The sequence below is a fragment of the Hyla sarda genome, chromosome 9 (assembly GCF_029499605.1).
Source record: "Hyla sarda isolate aHylSar1 chromosome 9, aHylSar1.hap1, whole genome shotgun sequence".
Taxonomy (NCBI): Eukaryota; Metazoa; Chordata; class Amphibia; order Anura; family Hylidae; genus Hyla; species Hyla sarda.
Genome location: NC_079197.1, coordinates 176764345 through 176782372, shown reverse-complemented (window position 1 = coordinate 176782372; position 18028 = coordinate 176764345). Strand labels below are relative to the sequence as shown.

Sequence of the window (18028 nt, the reverse complement as noted above, 5' to 3'; positions counted from 1 at the left end):
GGGGCGTTCCCCAGCAGGCGTGACATCATCTGAAGCCATACAGGGGAGAACTTCCTCCCTCACTCTGCTACACACAGCCCAGAGCAGTTCAGTGTGAGATGAGCTATGATTGGCTAAGGCTGCACACACACCCCTCAGCACTCCAGACTGCATTTCTTGATTTTGGAGTCCAAAGTCTGTTCAAGAGATGGGGGGGGGGGATGTGCTTTGGACAAGTAGGGAGACACCTAGTGGCAGCTTTTTTAAACACAAATAAAACATAGAAAACTTCATTTTTTTAAACAAAGTACATTAGAAAGATTTCTTATTTACCATAAGGAGTGCAATAGCAAAAAATTTTTTAATGAGAGCGCCCATTTAATCTATTTTAGTGCTCCCCAGCCTGTGCCTGTTTTTGCAAACTACAGTTCCCGTGCATGATGGGAGTTGTAGTTTCACCACAGCTGGAGAGCCACAGGTTGGGGGACACTGCCTTACAGGGTCATATCACTGCCAATCTGTGTCCTGAGCCCTGGCCAAAATGCAGCACTTGTCTGGGGTCATGTCATCTGACCTACAGACTAAGGGTACGTTCGGACGAGCGGATTTACAGAGTATTTTACGCTGCAGATCCGCCGCTGAAGGACCTCTGTATGCTGCCTTTACATGTGCCTGCTCCGAGCGGCAATACGCCGCTACATGCAGACACACTGAAGCGATGTGCGAGTCGCCACGCATGCGCGGTGTACTCGCGGCCGCTCCCACTGTTAATGAGCTAGGCCGAAAGCTGCCGCGATGTGCGAGTATACTGCGCATGCGCACGGCGACTCGCACACCGCAGTGTATTTGCTCATAGCGCCGTAATGCCGCTCCGAGAAGGCACATGTAAAGGCAGCATACAGAGGTCCTTCAGCAGCGGATTCGCAGCAAAATACAGGCGGAAAAACCACTCGTCTGAACGTACCCCAAGGCCGTGTTCACACAACGGAATACCCAAGTGGAACTAGGTGGAGAAATTCCATTGCAGCAGAATTTCCTTTCTTTCATCGGTATTCTGCTGCACCTTGCACTCAGCGGAATTTCTGCGGCAGAAACATCCATACAGGGCAACTCTTATGTCGGGATCCGCTCAGAAGTGCTATGGAGACAGCGCAATTCCGAGCAGTCCTATCGCTCGCATATTCTGCAAGCGTCCGCTATTTGTGGAATATCTTCCCCTGTTTTCCGGGTGAAAAATTCCCTCGTTTCCACTATGCGAATATGCAAAGTTGCATGCACCGCGCACTTTTATTATGCCCATTGACTTGCGCCGAAATTATCGTTTATTTATGCGCTATATTTATATCGTCTGAGCGGGATTGCAGAGGGTGTGGTTAGCAGATGCATTGGTTGTTGTGCTGAATTTATCAAGCGCGCAAAACTTATATTTGCACAAATTTTGGGTGCAAATGTACCCCAGTGACCAGCTGGCGTAAGAATACGTGTGAACTTTTTTTTCTTTTGCACTATGCAGTGACTTCCTGTCATTTCTACAAATTTAAGACCAGCTGGTACCCTTCATGTGCAACAAAATTAATTTTGCGCAGCAATTAGGAAAACCACACACTTGCGCCCAAAAAAAAAACAAATAAATAAAAATGAGCTAATAAATTTCCTCCTTAAAGGGGTATTCCAGGCCAAAACTTTTTTTATATATCAACTGGCTCCGGAAAGTTAAACAGATTTGTAAATTACTTCTATTAAAAAATCTTAAACCTTCCAATAGTTATTAGCTTCTGAAGTTGAGTTGTTGTTTTCTGTCTAACTGCTCTCTGATGACTCACGTCTCGGGAGCTGTGCAGTTCCTATGGGGATATTCTCCCATCATGCACAGCTCCCAGGACGTGACATCATCAATGAGCAGTTAGACAGAAAACTTCAGAAGCTAATAACTATTGGAAGGATTAAGATTTTTTAATAGAAGTAATTTACAAATCTGTTTAACTTTCCGGAGCCAGTTGAAATATAAAAAAAAAGTTTTTGCCTGGAATACCCCTTTAAAGGGATACTCCCCTCCCCAGCGTTCGGAACACTTAGTTCCAAACACTGGGAGCGGGCTTTAGAGCACGCCAGGCCCCTAGTGATGTCATGCCTTGCACCTCGTGACGTCACACCCCCTCCCATAGACTTGCATTGAGGGGGCGGGGCATGACATCACGATGGGGCATGGGGACCGTGAATCCCGCACCCACCGTTCGGAACTAAAAGTTCCAAACGCTGGGGAATGGAGTACCCCTTTAAGTTCTACAATTTTACACTTTGGGGGAGATTTACAATTTGCGTAAAAAATCTTGTAATTTTTTTTGTTTAATTTTCGATAAAAAATTTTTTTCTGGCGACCCTCTTTGTCTGATTTAGAATATTGCACTCACAACATAACAAAATTGCGTGATTTTTTAAAAGGATGCGCAACGGGGGGGAAAAACACGCAACAACAAACTTACAGCTTCCTAGGGAGTGAAGTATACTTGTGTCATTTTTATTTATTTATTTTTTTTTTGCTCAAAATTATTATAATTTTTTTTTTTTACGCTTTTACGCTGATGATAAATGCAATAAGAGAGCGCACGCTAAGCCGCGCTGCCTCCGAGGGTAGAAATGAATCGAGTGCAAACTGCCCCAAAAAATTAAATAAATAGTGCAAAAACAATCATAAGGAAGGTGACACTCAAAACGTGCAAAAAAATAATAAAAAAATAATTATATAAAAAATAAAATACATAAACACTACAAAAACAATGATAAATGCCCTCCCTTTGTGTTTCACTTCTTCACCATGTTTCATGATCTCTGCTTGCTGTCAGTGAAAAGAAATATGCTTATTTACAACCAAATGCTGTTAAACCTGTACAGGTCTAATAATTCTCACAGCTGAGGTTTTGCTACAACGTAAAAGTTAAATTTACTGGTCTAAGAACCAGAAGATACTGCAGTGTTTCCTAACTAGGGTGCCTCCAGCTGTTGCAAAACTACAGCTCCCAGCATGCCCGGACAGCCGAAGGCTGTCCGGGCATGCTGGGAGTTGTGGCTTTGCAACAGCTGAAGGCACCCCGGTTGGGAAACACTGGGATACAAAGTATCTTAAATCTGTTACTTCTTGCGTTTGGATGTAACTTGTTGCTGCTTTGTAGAATATTGTATCCATTATGTAATCCCGGGCTTCACGATTTCCTCAGCTCCAGGACCGCACTCAGTTCAGTGACCACGACCTCGCAATGCTGAAGAAATACTGGGACAATGGGATGACCAGCCTGGGGTCTGTTTGCCGGGAGAAGATAGAAGCTGTGGCCTCTGAGCTCAACGTGGACTGTGAAATAGTAAGGGTAAGTATTATAGTAGTTATATTCTTGTATATAGGGTAAGTATTATAGTAGATATATTCTTGTATATAGGAGCAGTATTATAGTAGTTATATTCTTGTATATAGGAGACAGTATTATAGTAGTTATATTCTTGTATATAGGAGCAGTATTATAGTAGTTATATTCTTGTATATAGGAGGTAGTATTATAGTAGTTATATTCTTGTATATAGGAGCAGTATTATAGTAGTTATATTCTTGTATATAGGAGCAGTATTATAGTAGTTATATTCTTGTATATAGGAGGTAGTATTATAGTAGTTATATTCTTGTATATAGGAGCAGTATTATAGTAGTTATATTCTTGTATATAGGAGGCAGTATTATAGTAGTTATATTCTTGTATATAGAAGTAGTGTTATAGTAGTTATATTACTGTATATAGGAGCAGTATTATAGTAGTTATATTCTTGTATATAGGAGGCAGTATTATAGTAGTTATATTCTTGTATATAGGAGCAGTATTATAGTAGTTATATTCTTGTATATAGGAGCAGTATTATAGTACTTATATTCTTGTATATAGGAGCAGTATTATAGTAGTTATATTCTTGTATATAGGAGCAGTATTATAGTAGTTATATTCTTGTATATAGGAGCAGTATTATAGTAGTTATATTCTTGTATATAGGTGCAGTATTATAGTAGTTATATTCTTGTATATAGGAGCAGTATTATAGTAGTTATATTCTTGTATAAATGAGCAGTATTATAGTAGTTATATTCTTGTATATAGGAGCAGTATTATAGTAGTTATATTCTTGTATATATGAGCAGTATTATAGTAGTTATATTCTTGTATATAGGAGCAGTATTATAGTAGTTATATTCTTGTATATAGGAGCAGTATTATAGTAGTTATTATTGTATATAGGAGGCAGTATTATAGTAGTTATTACTGTATACATGAGGCAGTATTATAGTAGTTATATTCTTGTATATAGGAGCAGTGTTATAGTAGTTATATTCCTGTATATAGGAGCAGTATTATAGTAGTTATATTCTTGTATATAGGAGCAGTATTATATTAGTTATATTCTTGTATATAAGAGCAGTATTATAGTAGTTATATTCTTGTATATAGGAGCAGTGTTATAGTAGTTATATTCCTGTATATAAGAGCAGTATTATAGTAGTTATATTCTTGTATATAGGAGCAGTGTTATAGTAGTTATATTCCTGTATATAAGAGCAGTATTATAGTAGTTATATTCTTGTATACAGAGGCAGTATTATAGTAGTTATATTCTTGTATATAGGAGCAGTGTTATAGTAGTTATATTCCTGTATATAAGAGCAGTATTATAGTAGTTATATTCTTGTATATAGGAGCAGTGTTATAGTAGTTATATTCCTGTATATAGGAGCAGTATTATAGTAGTTATATTCTTGTATATAGGAGCAGTATTATATTAGTTATATTCTTGTATATAGGAGCAGTATTATATTAGTTATATTCTTGTATATAGGAGCAGTATTATAGTAGTTATATTCTTGTATATAGGAGCAGTATTATAGTAGTTATATTCTTGTATATAGGGAGCAGTATTATAGTAATTATATTCTTGTATACAGGAGGCAGTATTATAGTAGATATATTCTTGTATATAGGAGCAGTATTATAGTAGTTATATTCTTGTATATAGGAGGCAGTATTATAGTAGTTATATTCTTGTATATAGGAGCAGTATTATAGTAGATAAATTCTTCTATATAGGAGCAGTATTATAGTAGATGTATTCTTGTATATAGGAGCAGTATTATAGTAGTTATATTCTTGTATATAGGAGCAGTATTATAGTAGTTATATTCTTGTATATAGGAGCAGTATTATAGTAGTTATATTCTTGTATATAGGAGCAGTATTATAGTAGATATATTCTTGTATATAGGAGCAGTATTTTAGTAGTTATATTCTTCTATATAGGAGCAGTATTATAGTAGATGTATTCTTGTATATAGGAGCAGTATTATAGTAGTTATATTCTTGTATATAGGAGCAGTATTATAGTAGTTATATTGTTGTATATATGAGCAGTATTATAGTAGTTATATTCTTGTATGTAGGAGCAGTATTATAGTAGATATATTCTTGTATATAGGAGCAGTATTATAGTAGTTATATTCTTGTATATAGGGGCAGTATAATAGTAGTTATATTCTTGTATATAGGAGCAGTAATATAGTAGTTATATTCTTGTATATAGGAGCAGTATTATAGTAGTTATATTCTTGTATATATAGGAGCAGTATTATAGTAGTTATATTCTTGTATATAGGAGGCAGTATTATAGTAGTTATATTCTTGTATATAGGAGCAGTATTATAGTAGATAAATTCTTGTATATGGGAACAGTATTATAGTAGTTATATTCTTGTATATAGGAGCAGTATTATAGTAGTTATATTCTTGTATATAGGAGGCAGTATTATAGTAGTTATATTCTTGTATATAGGAGCAGTATTATAGTAGTTATATTCTTGTATATAGGAGCAGTATTATAGTAGTTATATTCTTGTATATAGGAGCAGTATTATAGTAGTTATATTCTTGTATATAGGAGGCAGTATTATAGTAGTTATATTCTTGTATATGGGAGCAGTATTATAGTAGTTATATTCTTGTATATAGGAGCAGTATTATAGTAGTTATATTCTTGTATATAGGAGGCAGTATTATAGTAGTTATATTCTTGTATATGGGAGCAGTATTATAGTAGTTATATTCTTGTATATAGGAGCAGTATTATAGTAGTTATATTCTTGTATATAGGAGCAGTATTATAGTAGTTATATTCTTGTATATAGGAGCAGTATTATCGTAGTTATATTCTTGTATATAGGAGCAGTATTATAGTAGTTATATTCTTGTATATAAGAGCAGTATTACAGTAGTTATATTCTTGTATATAGGAGCAGTATTATAGTAGTCATATTCTTGTATATAGGGGCAGTATTATAGTAGTTATATTCTTGTATATAGGGGCAGTATTATAGTAGTTATATTCTTGTATATAGGGGCAGTATTATAGTAGTTATATTCTTGTATATAGGAGCAGTATTATAGTAGTTATATTCTTGTATATAGGAGCGGTATTATAGTAGTCATATTCTTGTATATAGGTGGCAGTATTATAGTTGTTATATTCTTGTATATAGGAGCAGTATTACAGTAGTTATATTCTTGTATATAGGAGCAGTATTATAGTAGTTATATTCTTGTATATAGGAGCAGTATTATAGTAGATATATTCTTGTATATAGGAGCAGTATTATAGTAGATATATTCTTGTATATAGGAGCAGTATTATAGTAGATATATTCTTGTATATAGGAGCAGTATTATAGGAGTTATATTCTTGTATATAGTAGGCAGTATTATAATAGTTATATTCTTGTATATAGGAGCAGTATTATAGTAGTTATATTCTTGTATATAGGAGCAGTATTATAGTAGATATATTCTTGTATATAGGAGCAGTATTATAGTAGTTATATTCTTGTATATAGGAGCAGTATTATAGTAGTTATATTCTTGTACATAGTTGCAGTATATATTTTATTGTGTCAGTGGGTATGTGCACTGTGTTGGTGTTGTGAGGTATATATAATATAGGTGCAGAGAAGTTACGTCACATTAGCCGGTGGTGCAGAGATCAGAACTGTAAAGAGTTGGCCTCTGTCCGCTTCTTCTTTGGATTAGTCAGAACTGAGTCAGCTCTGCTATGTAGCTCTGTTTCATCCTTTAGGTGGTGAATAGTAACAATTGCCATTAAATGACTTTTGTCCGTTCCCCAGGCTCCTCGGATGAGGAGGGGATGTGGCACTGCAGGGTTCTGCTCATGAGGCTGCAGTGAAATACTGGGAAACATAAAGCAGATTTGTAGCTGAATGTGAAAACTCTTTAATATTGTATGAGGTTCAGGCTGGAAATAGATTTTTGGTCTTGTATAATAAATAACCGTCCTGGAAACTACTTACTCATCCTGTCTGTGCTGCTAAATATAGCTGCCCGCTGCAGGTGAGGGGGGTTATCGATCAGCGGAGAAGACGCTTATCATCACCTGAATCTGTAGGACATGAAAACAGCGCAGACAGCACACACCGGCCTCTGTATTCTCACATATGTGCATTATAAAAGTCTTCAGACCCTTTCACATTTTGTTATATTGTGACCTGTCTAAAAATCAACAAAATAATCATGGGCAGTGCCTGGTTTCTCCCAGACATGATGATGCCCCCACCATGATCACTGTAGGGATTGTATTGGGCAGGTGATGGGCAGTGCCTGGTTTCCCCCAGACATGATGCTGCCCCCACCATGATCACTGTAGGGATGGTATTGGGTAGGTGATGGGCAGTGCCTGGTTTCCCCCAGACATGATGATGCCCCCACCATGATCACTGTAGGGATTGTATTGGGCAGGTGATGGGCAGTGCCTGGTTTCCCCCAGACATGATGCTGCCCCCACCATGATCACTGTAGGGATGGTATTGGGCAGGTGATGGGCAGTGACTGGTTTCCTCCAGACATGATGCTGCCCCCACCATGATCACTGTAGGGATGGTATTGGGCAGGTGATGGGCAGTGCCTGGTTTCCTCCAGATATGATGCTGCCCCCACCATGATCACTGTAGGGATGGTATTGGGCAGGTGATGGGCAGTACCTGGTTTCCTCCAGACATGATGCTGCCCCCACCATGATCACTGTAGAGATGGTATTGGGCAGGTGATGGGCAGTGACTGGTTTCCCCCAGACATGATGCTGCCCCCACCATGATCACTGTAGGGATGGTATTGGGCAGGTGATGGGCAGTGACTGGTTTCCTCCAGACATGATGCTGCCCCCACCATGATCACTGTAGGGATGGTATTGGGCAGGTGATGGGCAGTGCCTGGTTTCCCCCCAGACATGATGCTGCCCCCACCATGATCACTGTAGGGATGGTATTGGGCAGGTGATGGGCAGTACCTGGTTTCCCCCAGACATGATGCTGCCCCCACCATGATGACTGTAGGGATGGTATTGGGCAGGTGATGGGCAGTACCTGGTTTCCCCCAGACATGATGCTGCCCCCACCATGATCACTGTAGGGATGGTATTGGGCAGGTGAGGGTCAGTGCCTGGTTTCCTCCATACATGATGCTGCCCCCACCATGATCACTGTAGAGATGGTATTGGGCAGGTGATGGGCAGTGCCTGGTTTCCTCTATACATGATGCTGCCCCCACCATAATCACTGTAGGGATGGTATTGGGCAGGTGATGGGCAGTGCCTGGTCTCCTCCAGACATGATGCTGCCCCCACCATGATCACTGTAGGGATGGTATTGGGCAGGTGATGGGCAGTGCCTGATTTCCCCAGACATGATGCTGCCCCCACCATGATCACTGTAGGGATGGTATTGGGCAGTTGATGAGCAGTACCTGGTTTCCCCCAGACATGATGCTGCCCCCACCATGATCACTGTAGGGATGGTATTGGGCAGGTGATGGACAGTGCCTGGTTTCCTCCAGACATGATGCTGCCCCCACCATGATCACTGTAGGGATGGTATTGGGCAGGTGATGGGCAGTGCCTGGTTTCCTCCAGACATGATGCTGCCCCCACCATGATCACTGTAGGGATGGTATTGGGCAGGTGATGGGCAGTGCCTGGTCTCCTCCAGACATGATGCTGCCCCCACCATGATCACTGTAGGGATGGTATTGGGCAGGTGAGGGGCAGTGCCTGGTTTCCCCCAGACATGATGCTGCCCCGACCATGATCACTGTAGGGATGGTATTGGGCAGGTGATGTGCAGTGCCTGGTTTCCCCCAGACATGATGCTGCCCCCACCATGATCACTGTCGTTATAGTATTGGGGAGGAGATGGGCAGTGCCTGGTTTCCCCCAGACATGATGCTGCCCCCACTATGATCACTGTAGGGATGGTATTGGGCAGGTGATGGGCAGTGCCTGGTCTCCTCCAGACATGATGCTGCCCCGACCATGATCACTGTAGGGATGGTATTGGGCAGGTGATGGGCAGTGCCTGGTTTCCTCCAGACATGATGCTGCCCCCACCATGATCACTGTAGGGATGGTATTGGGCAGGTGAGGGGCAGTGCCTGGTTTCCTCCAGACATGATGCTGCCCCCACCATGATCACTGTAGGGATGGTATTGGGCAGGTGATGGGCAGTGCCTGGCTTCCTCCAGACATGATGCTGACCCCACCATGATCACTGTCGGGATGGTATTGGGCAGGTGATGGGCAGTGCCTGGTTTCCCCCAGACATGATGCTGCCCCCACCATGATCATTGTAGGGATGGTATTGGGCAGGTGATGGGCAGTGCCTGGTTTCCTCCAGACATGATGCTGCCCCCACCATGATCACTGTAGGGATGGTATTGGGCAGGTGATGGGCAGTGCCTGGTTTCCCCCAGACATGATGCTGCCCCCACCATGATCACTGTAGGGATGGTATTGGGCAGGTGATGGGCAGTGCCTGGTTTCCTCCAGACATGATGCTGCCCCCACCATGATCACTGTAGGGATGGTATTGGGCAGGTGATGGGCAGTGCCTGGTTTCCCCCAGACATGATGCTGCCCCCACCATGATCACTGTAGGGATGGTATTGGGCAGGTGATGGGCAGTGCCTGGTTTCCTCCAGACATGATGCTGCCCCCACCATGATCACTGTAGAGATGGTATTGGGCAGGTGATGGGCAGTGCCTGGTTTCCCCCAGACATGATGCTGCCCCCACCATGATCACTGTCGTTATGGTATTGGGGAGGAGATGGGCAGTGCCTGGTTTCCCCCAGACATGATGCTGCCCCCACCATGATCACTGTAGGGATGGTATTGGGCAGGTGATGAGCAGTGCCTGGCTTCCTCCAGACATGATGCTGACCCCACCATGATCACTGTCGGGATGGTATTGGGCAGGTGATGGGCAGTGCCTGGTTTCCCCCAGACATGATGCTGCCCCCACCATGATCATTGTAGGGATGGTATTGGGCAGGTGATGGGCAGTGCCTGGTTTCCTCCAGACATGATGCTGCCCCCACCATGATCACTGTAGGGATGGTATTGGGCAGGTGATGGGCAGTGCCTGGTTTCCCCCAGACATGATGCTGCCCCCACCATGATCACTGTAGGGATGGTATTGGGCAGGTGATGGGCAGTGCCTGGTTTCCTCCAGACATGATGCTGCCCCCACCATGATCACTGTAGGGATGGTATTGGGCAGGTGATGGGCAGTGCCTGGTTTCCCCCAGACATGATGCTGCCCCCACCATGATCACTGTAGGGATGGTATTGGGCAGGTGATGGGTAGTGCCTGGTTTCCTCCAGACATGATGCTGCCCCCACCATGATCACTGTAGAGATGGTATTGGGCAGGTGATGGGCAGTGCCTGGTTTCCCCCAGACATGATGCTGCCCCCACCATGATCACTGTCGTTATGGTATTGGGGAGGAGATGGGCAGTGCCTGGTTTCCCCCAGACATGATAATTAGAATTATGGCCAGAAAGTTCAATCTTGGTTCCATTAGACCAGAGAATCTTGTTCCTCTCCGTCTGATCCTTTTCTATAATATCCGCCATCTTCCATGTGTTATTACGGAGAAGCTTCTTTCTGCCACAAAGCCCGGATTGTGGAGGCTGCAGTGATGGTTCTGGACCTTCTGGAAGTTTCTCTTCTCTGTACACAGGATCTATGGGGCTCAGCCAGAGAGACCATTGGGTTCTTGGTCTCCTCTCTTATCAAGTCCCTTCTTCCCCTATTACTTAGTTTGGGGGGCGGCAGCTCTAGGAAGAGTCCTGGTTGTTCCTTCTTCTTCCATATAAGAATTTTGGAGGCCTCTGAGCTCTTGGGAACCTTCAGTGCTGCAGAAATATTTTGTCCCCTTCTCCAGATCTGTAGCTCCACAGAATCCCGTCTCTGAGCTCTACAGGCAGTTCTTCTCATCTCATGGGGTGTCAGCTGTGAGACCTTATATAGACCGGGCTGTGTCTCCCCAAATTCTGTCCATTCAGCTAAATTTACCACAAGTGACTCTGATCAAGGTGAAGAAACATCTCAGAGATGATCAGGAGAAATGGGAGGAGCCAGAGCTAAATATCATGTGTCATAGCAAAGGGTCTGAATACTTTCCGATGTCTGTGCGGAATTATAGTTTTACCTTTTTTAATAAATTTGCACAGATTTTTAACATTCTGTTATCACTTTGTCATTATGGGATACTGAGTACAGAATGAAGGGGGAACCTAACAAAATGTGAAAGGGTCTGAAAACTTTCCGCATGCACTGTAAATGTATAAGTTATTTTCCATACATATATACAGTGATCCCTCAACTTACAATGGCCTCAACATACAATAGTTTCAACATACAATGGTCTTTTCTGGACCATTGTAAGTTGAAACCAGACTCAACATACAATGACAATCTGGACAAAGACAGCCCAGATCTGTGAAACGTGTTAATGGCCGAGAGAACTGACCAATCAGAATGGGCAATTTACTGGTAAAACACCTGTATTACTGAAGCGTATGCACTGACTGATGTCTGGTAGCGCCCCCTACAGTACAGGGAGGTATTACATGTTCTGTATTCTTTACCTGTATTACTGAAGTGTATGCACTGACTGGCTGTCTGATAGCGCCCCCTACAGTACAGGGAGGTATTACATATTCTGTACTACTCTTTAACTGTATAACTGAAGTGTATGCACTGACTGGTGTCTGGTAGCGCCCCCTACAGTACAGGGAGGTATTACATGTTCTGTACTCTTTACCTGTATTACTGAAGTGTATGCACTGACTGGTGTCTGGTAGCGCCCCCTACAGTACAGGGAGGTATTACATGTTCTGTACACTTTACCTGTATTACTGAAGTGTATGCACTGGCTGGCTGTCTGGTAGCGCCCCATACAGTACAGGGAGGTATTACATGTTCTGTACTCTTTACCTGTATTACTGAAGTGTATGCACTGACTGGTGTCTGGTAGCGCCCCTACAGTACAGGGAGGTATTACATGTTCTGTACTCTTTACCTGTATTACTGAAGTGTATGTACTGACTGGTGTCTGGTAGCGCCCCCTACAGTACAGGGAGGTATTACATATTCTGTACTACTCTTTACCTGTATTACTGAAGTGTATGCACTGACTGGTGTCTGGTAGCGCCCCCTACAGTACAGGGAGGTATTACATGTTCTGTACTCTTTACCTGTATTACTGAAGTGTATGCACTGACTGGTGTCTGGTAGCGCCCCCTACAGTACAGGGAGGTATTACATGTTCTGTACTCTTTACCTGTATTCCTGAAGTGTATGTACTGACTGGTGTCTGGTAGCGCCCCTACAGTACAGGGAGGTATTACAAGTTCTGTACTCTTTACCTGTATTACTGAAGTGTATGCACTGACTGGTGTCTGGTAGCGCCCCCTACAGTACAGGGAGGTATTACATGTTCTGTACTCTTTACCTGTATTCCTGAAGTGTATGCACTGACTGGTGTCTGGTAGCGCCCCCTACAGTACAGGGAGGTATTACATGTTCTGTACTCTTTACCTGTATTACTGAAGTGTATGCACTGACTGGTGTCTGGTAGCGCCCCCTACAGTACAGGGAGGTATTACATGTTCTGTACTCTTTACCTGTATTCCTGAAGTGTATGCACTGACTGGTGTCTGGTAGCGCCCCCTACAGTACAGGGAGGTATTACATGTTCTGTACACTTTACCTGTACCAGGGTTACCTGCTCCTTTGGACACCAGGTGAGGGCGACTCCATGTTACTTTTTTAGGACACTGTGTACTGTACAGCACCCCGAAGAAGATCCTGTCCTCTACATAGACCAGTGTTTCCCAAGCAGGGTGCCCCCAGCTATTGCAAAACTACAACTCCCAGCATGCCCGGACAGCCTTTGGCTGTCCGGGCATGCTGGGAGTTGTAGTTTTGCAACAGCTGGAGGCTCCCTACTTGGAAAACACTGACATAGACCGTGATTTTCAGCTCCCAGCAGATCTTTATTACTTTTATATGTAAGGATTTGCTTTATCTATATTAGTTATCTACTTATTTTTTCTTTAATCCTCACTTTTTCCTATTTTTGGTTGACATTTTTGGGCTTTAGAACCAATTACCAGGTTTCCATAGAGTTATGGTCTCAACATACAATGGTCTCAACATACAATGGTCTCAACATACAATGGTTTCAACATACAATAGTCGTCCCAGAACCAATTAATATTGTAACTTGAGGGACCACTGTACATATATAGTGCTGATCAATGTGATTAGAACGTCTATAGATACCGGGGATCGGTCGCTGTGTGGTTTTTGTCGCTCTGTATCACTTCACTGTCTTATTTGCGCAGACGTGGATCGGGAACAGAAGAAGGAAGTATCGACTGATGGGCATCGAGGTCCCACCACCCCGCGGGGGGCCCGCCACCTTCCCCGACCTGCTCGAATCTTCCTCATCTCTGACACCATCTGAAGACCCTGTTGCCGGGGTGGTGGAGGACAATGACCGACACGACGAGGTGTCTATTTGCCTTTCCGAAGAAAGCTCCCAAGGTAAGACGTCCAACCCGAAATAGCAAAACACTATGGTGGAGTGTTTCCCAACCAGTGTGCCTCCAGCTGTTGCAAAACTACAACTCCCAGTATGTCCGCCAGCTAACTATCCTGGATCCCATTTTAACAAACTACAAGCACAGATGCATATGTGACCGACATAGGTGCCATCCACTGTGGTTCTGCCAGATCGGAAAAAAAACAACTACATGCAGTGTGTGTTGATCTGGCGCAACCACACCAGGCGGCTGCTATTTCAGACGGTCTCCCTTCTTCTTCCCCTCTCCTCCCTACAGACTTCTATGGACAGCTGTAACCTGATCCCTTGGTCAGCTGATCCTTTGTGACTGACTTTTCCAGAGAGACTGAGTTATCATCAGAAAGTAACCTGATAATTGCAGAAAGAAGCAAATTTTTCCCTGATAAGATATATTACAAAACTTATACTCACTTGTACTATTGATTTAGCCAAACTTTTGATACAATTGTAACAGACCCTCAGCAAAGAGCGTGTAAGGGGGCAGACTCCTGTTAATTAAAAGGGTACTCCACTGCTAAATGCTTGGAACAAACTGTTCGGAGCGCTGGAGACGGCTCCGGGAGCTTGTGACGTCATAGCCCCACCCCTCATGATGTCCCGCCCCCTCAATGCAAGTCTATGGGAGGGGGCGTGACGTCCGTCACGCCCCCCTCCCATAGACTTGCATTGAGGGGGTGGGGCATGTCATCATGAGGGGGTGGAGCTATGGTATCACGAGCTCCCGGCATCGGTTCCAGTGTTCGGAACAGTTTGTTCCAGTGTTCGGAACAGTTTGTTCCAAACGCTGAGCAGCGGAGTACCCCTTTAAGTATATATGAACACAGGTTGACATGTGACCAGCATAGTTACCAGATCACAACAAGTTGTATGCAACCACACCAGACGGCAACTATGTCAGATAGTCTCCCTTGTCCTTCTCCTTCCCTCTCTATAGACTTCTATGGGCAGCTGTAACCTGATTCCTCAGTCAGTGGTCTGGCCGTTTTCTGAAAATTTACCTTTTTGAAAGTGTTCTGCTTGATGTGTGTACAGGACAGTGTTTCCTAACAGGATGCCTTCAGCTGTTGCAAAACTACAACTCCCAGCATGCCCGGACAGCCTTTGGAGTTGTAGTTTTGCAACAGCTGGAGGCACCTTGGTTGAAAAAAAGCCAATGGGATAGGAGAAGGGCCCAGGTAGGTCTTGTTCTCTTCCTCTCAGACCGGCAGTGAATGTTTCAGAGGATAAGCCCGGAATGCGGTGAATCGTGTGGCTGGATGCCAGCGCACGCGATCCGATCATCTGCGTCCAGTCCGCGGCTGGTGCAGTAAATGAAGTGTTGCTGTTGGCGCCGTCTCCGCGCTGCGATTATTACACAGGGAAATCAGGCCCCGGGATCACTTAGTCGTTACTAATTAAAATGACAGATGTCGCCGGCGTTCTCGTACGCGAACACCCTTCAATACGCCGTGCAGATTATTTTGTCCGCCGTCCAGTGGCTGATTGAATTTGCCGTCACTCCGTGGGGAAATGATTGATGGATTCTTTCTTCTACTCCCCCCCACAAAAAAAAATTTGACTCAGAGTGTTACCAGCGTTGCTACACCGAGGCAAAAAAATGGTTAAAAAGGAAGTTGCAAGTGCCATTGCCACCACCATGTTGTTTTTACTGTGTCCTATTTACAGCAGCACTGTTTTTTTTTTTGTATTTATTTAATTTTTTTATTTTTCTTGCACTGACCCCTAGTGGCCAAACTAGCATCACTGCAGGCTGGTTCCACAGAAAACCTCTCCCTTTACAGCCTGCAGTGATATTGTGACCTCAGCATTGGGATGGCCCGATATTACAGATATGGAGGGGGAATTCCATCTCTCCAAGCTCCCTCATAAATCTGCAACCTCCGGTCAGCCTTTGAATTTTTTTTTTTTTTTATTTATTTGAAGAAGTGGAGACAGGCCGCTGCCAGACTCCTCAGTCCTCTCAGTTCATATATGGAGTATTATGTCCAATTTTGTTCCCCTGTAATGAACTGGAGAGGGTGGAGAGGAGGGTGACAAAGATCCACACATGTGTCTTACTTCCAAAAACATCATCTGGACATGCTGGGAGTTGTAGTTTTACAATAGTACACTGGTTGGGAAAAACTGATATTCATCTCCTGCCTCATCAGAGTCTCAAGCTGCTACTATTTGTTTCTGTGCTTTACACTGCAGCTTTGCTTTAAAACGCCATCTCCTGTCATATCACAGGCTCAGGCAGGGGCAAGGATTTTTGCCACCATAGGCAAAAGCTAATTTTACCACTCCCTTGACCCTTACTACTGGGGTGACACACTGTAACAAACCTCCTCCTCATGTAATCTCCTTACTATTGGGGTGACACACTGTAACAAACCTCCTCCTCATGTAATCTCCTTACTATTGAGGTGACACACTGTAACAAATCTCCTCCCCATGTAATCTCCTTACTACTGGGGTGACACACTGTAACAAACCTCCTCCTCATGTAATCTCCTTACTACTGGGGTGACACACTGTAACAAACCTCCTCCTTATGTAATCCCCTTACTACTGGGGTGACACACTGTAACAAACCTCCTCCTCATGTAATCTCCTTACTACTGGGGTGACACACTGTAACAAACCTCCTCCTCATGTAATCTCCTTACTACTGGGGTGACACACTGTAACAAACCTCCTCCTCATGTAATATCCTTACTACTGGGGTGACACACTGTAACAAACCTCCTCCTCATGTAATCTCCTTACTACTGTGGTGACACACTGCAACAAACCTCCTCCTTATGTAATCCCCTTACTACTGGGGTGACACACTGTAACAAACCTCCTCCTCATGTAATCTCCTTACTACTGGGGTGACACACTGTAACAAACCTCCTCCTCATGTAATCTCCTTACTACTGGGGTGACACACTGTAACAAACCTCCTCCTCATGTAATATCCTTACTACTGGGGTGACACACTGTAACAAACCTCCTCCTCATGTAATCTCCTTACTACTGGGGTGACACACTGTAACAAACCTCCTCCTCGTGTAATCTCCTTACTATTGAGATGACACACTGTAACAAATCTCCTCCCCATGTAATCTCCTTACTACTGTGGTGATACACTGTAACAAATTTCCTCCCCATGTAATCTCCTTACTACTGGGGTGACACACTGTAACAAACCTCCTCCTCATGTAATCTCCTTACTACTGGGGTGACACACTGTAACAAACCTCCTCCTTATGTAATCCCCTTACTACTGGGGTGACACACTGTAACAAACCTCCTCCTCATGTAATCTCCTTACTACTGGGGTGACACACTGTAACAAACCTCCTCCTCATGTAATCTCCTTACTACTGGGGTGACACACTGTAACAAACCTCCTCCTCATGTAATATCCTTACTACTGGGGTGACACACTGTAACAAACCTCCTCCTCATGTAATCTCCTTACTACTGGGGTGACACACTGTAACAAACCTCCTCCTCATGTAATCTCCTTACTATTGAGGTGACACACTGTAACAAATCTCCTCCCCATGTAATCTCCTTACTACTGTGGTGATACACTGTAACAAATTTCCTCCCCATGTAATCTCCTTACTACTGGGGTGACACACTGTAACAAACCTCCTCCTCCTCATGTAATCTCCTTACTACTGGGGTGACACACTGTAACAAACCTCCTCCTCATGTAATCTCCTCACTACTGGGGTGACACACTGTAACAAACCTCCTCCTCATGTAATCCCCTTACTACTGGGGTGACACACTGTAACAAACCTCCTCCTCCTCATGTAATCTCCTTACTACTGGGGTGACACACTGTAACAAACCTCCTCCTCATGTAATCTCCTCACTACTGGGGTGACACACTGTAACAAACTTCCTCCTTATGTAATCCCCTTACTACTGGGGTGACACACTGTAACAAACCTCCTCCTCATGTAATCTCCTTACTACTGGGGTGACACACTGTAACAAACCTCCTCCTCATGTAATCTCCTTACTACTGGGGTGACACACTGTAACAAACCTCC

At 43.5% G+C, this 18028-nt stretch overlaps 1 protein-coding gene across 10 annotated transcripts in view; it reads left to right on the top strand.

Moving 5' to 3' along the window:
- Window positions 1-18028, top strand: part of HDX (highly divergent homeobox) — an 81854-nt gene that overhangs the window by 27688 nt on the left and 36138 nt on the right. For all 10 annotated transcript variants that reach the window (XM_056538263.1, XM_056538261.1, XM_056538265.1 and 7 more), the window contains 2 exons: window positions 3195-3341; window positions 13753-13954. In XM_056538263.1, the coding sequence (XP_056394238.1) occupies window positions 3195-3341; window positions 13753-13954 (349 nt within the window). The remainder of the gene's footprint in view (window positions 1-3194; window positions 3342-13752; window positions 13955-18028) is intronic.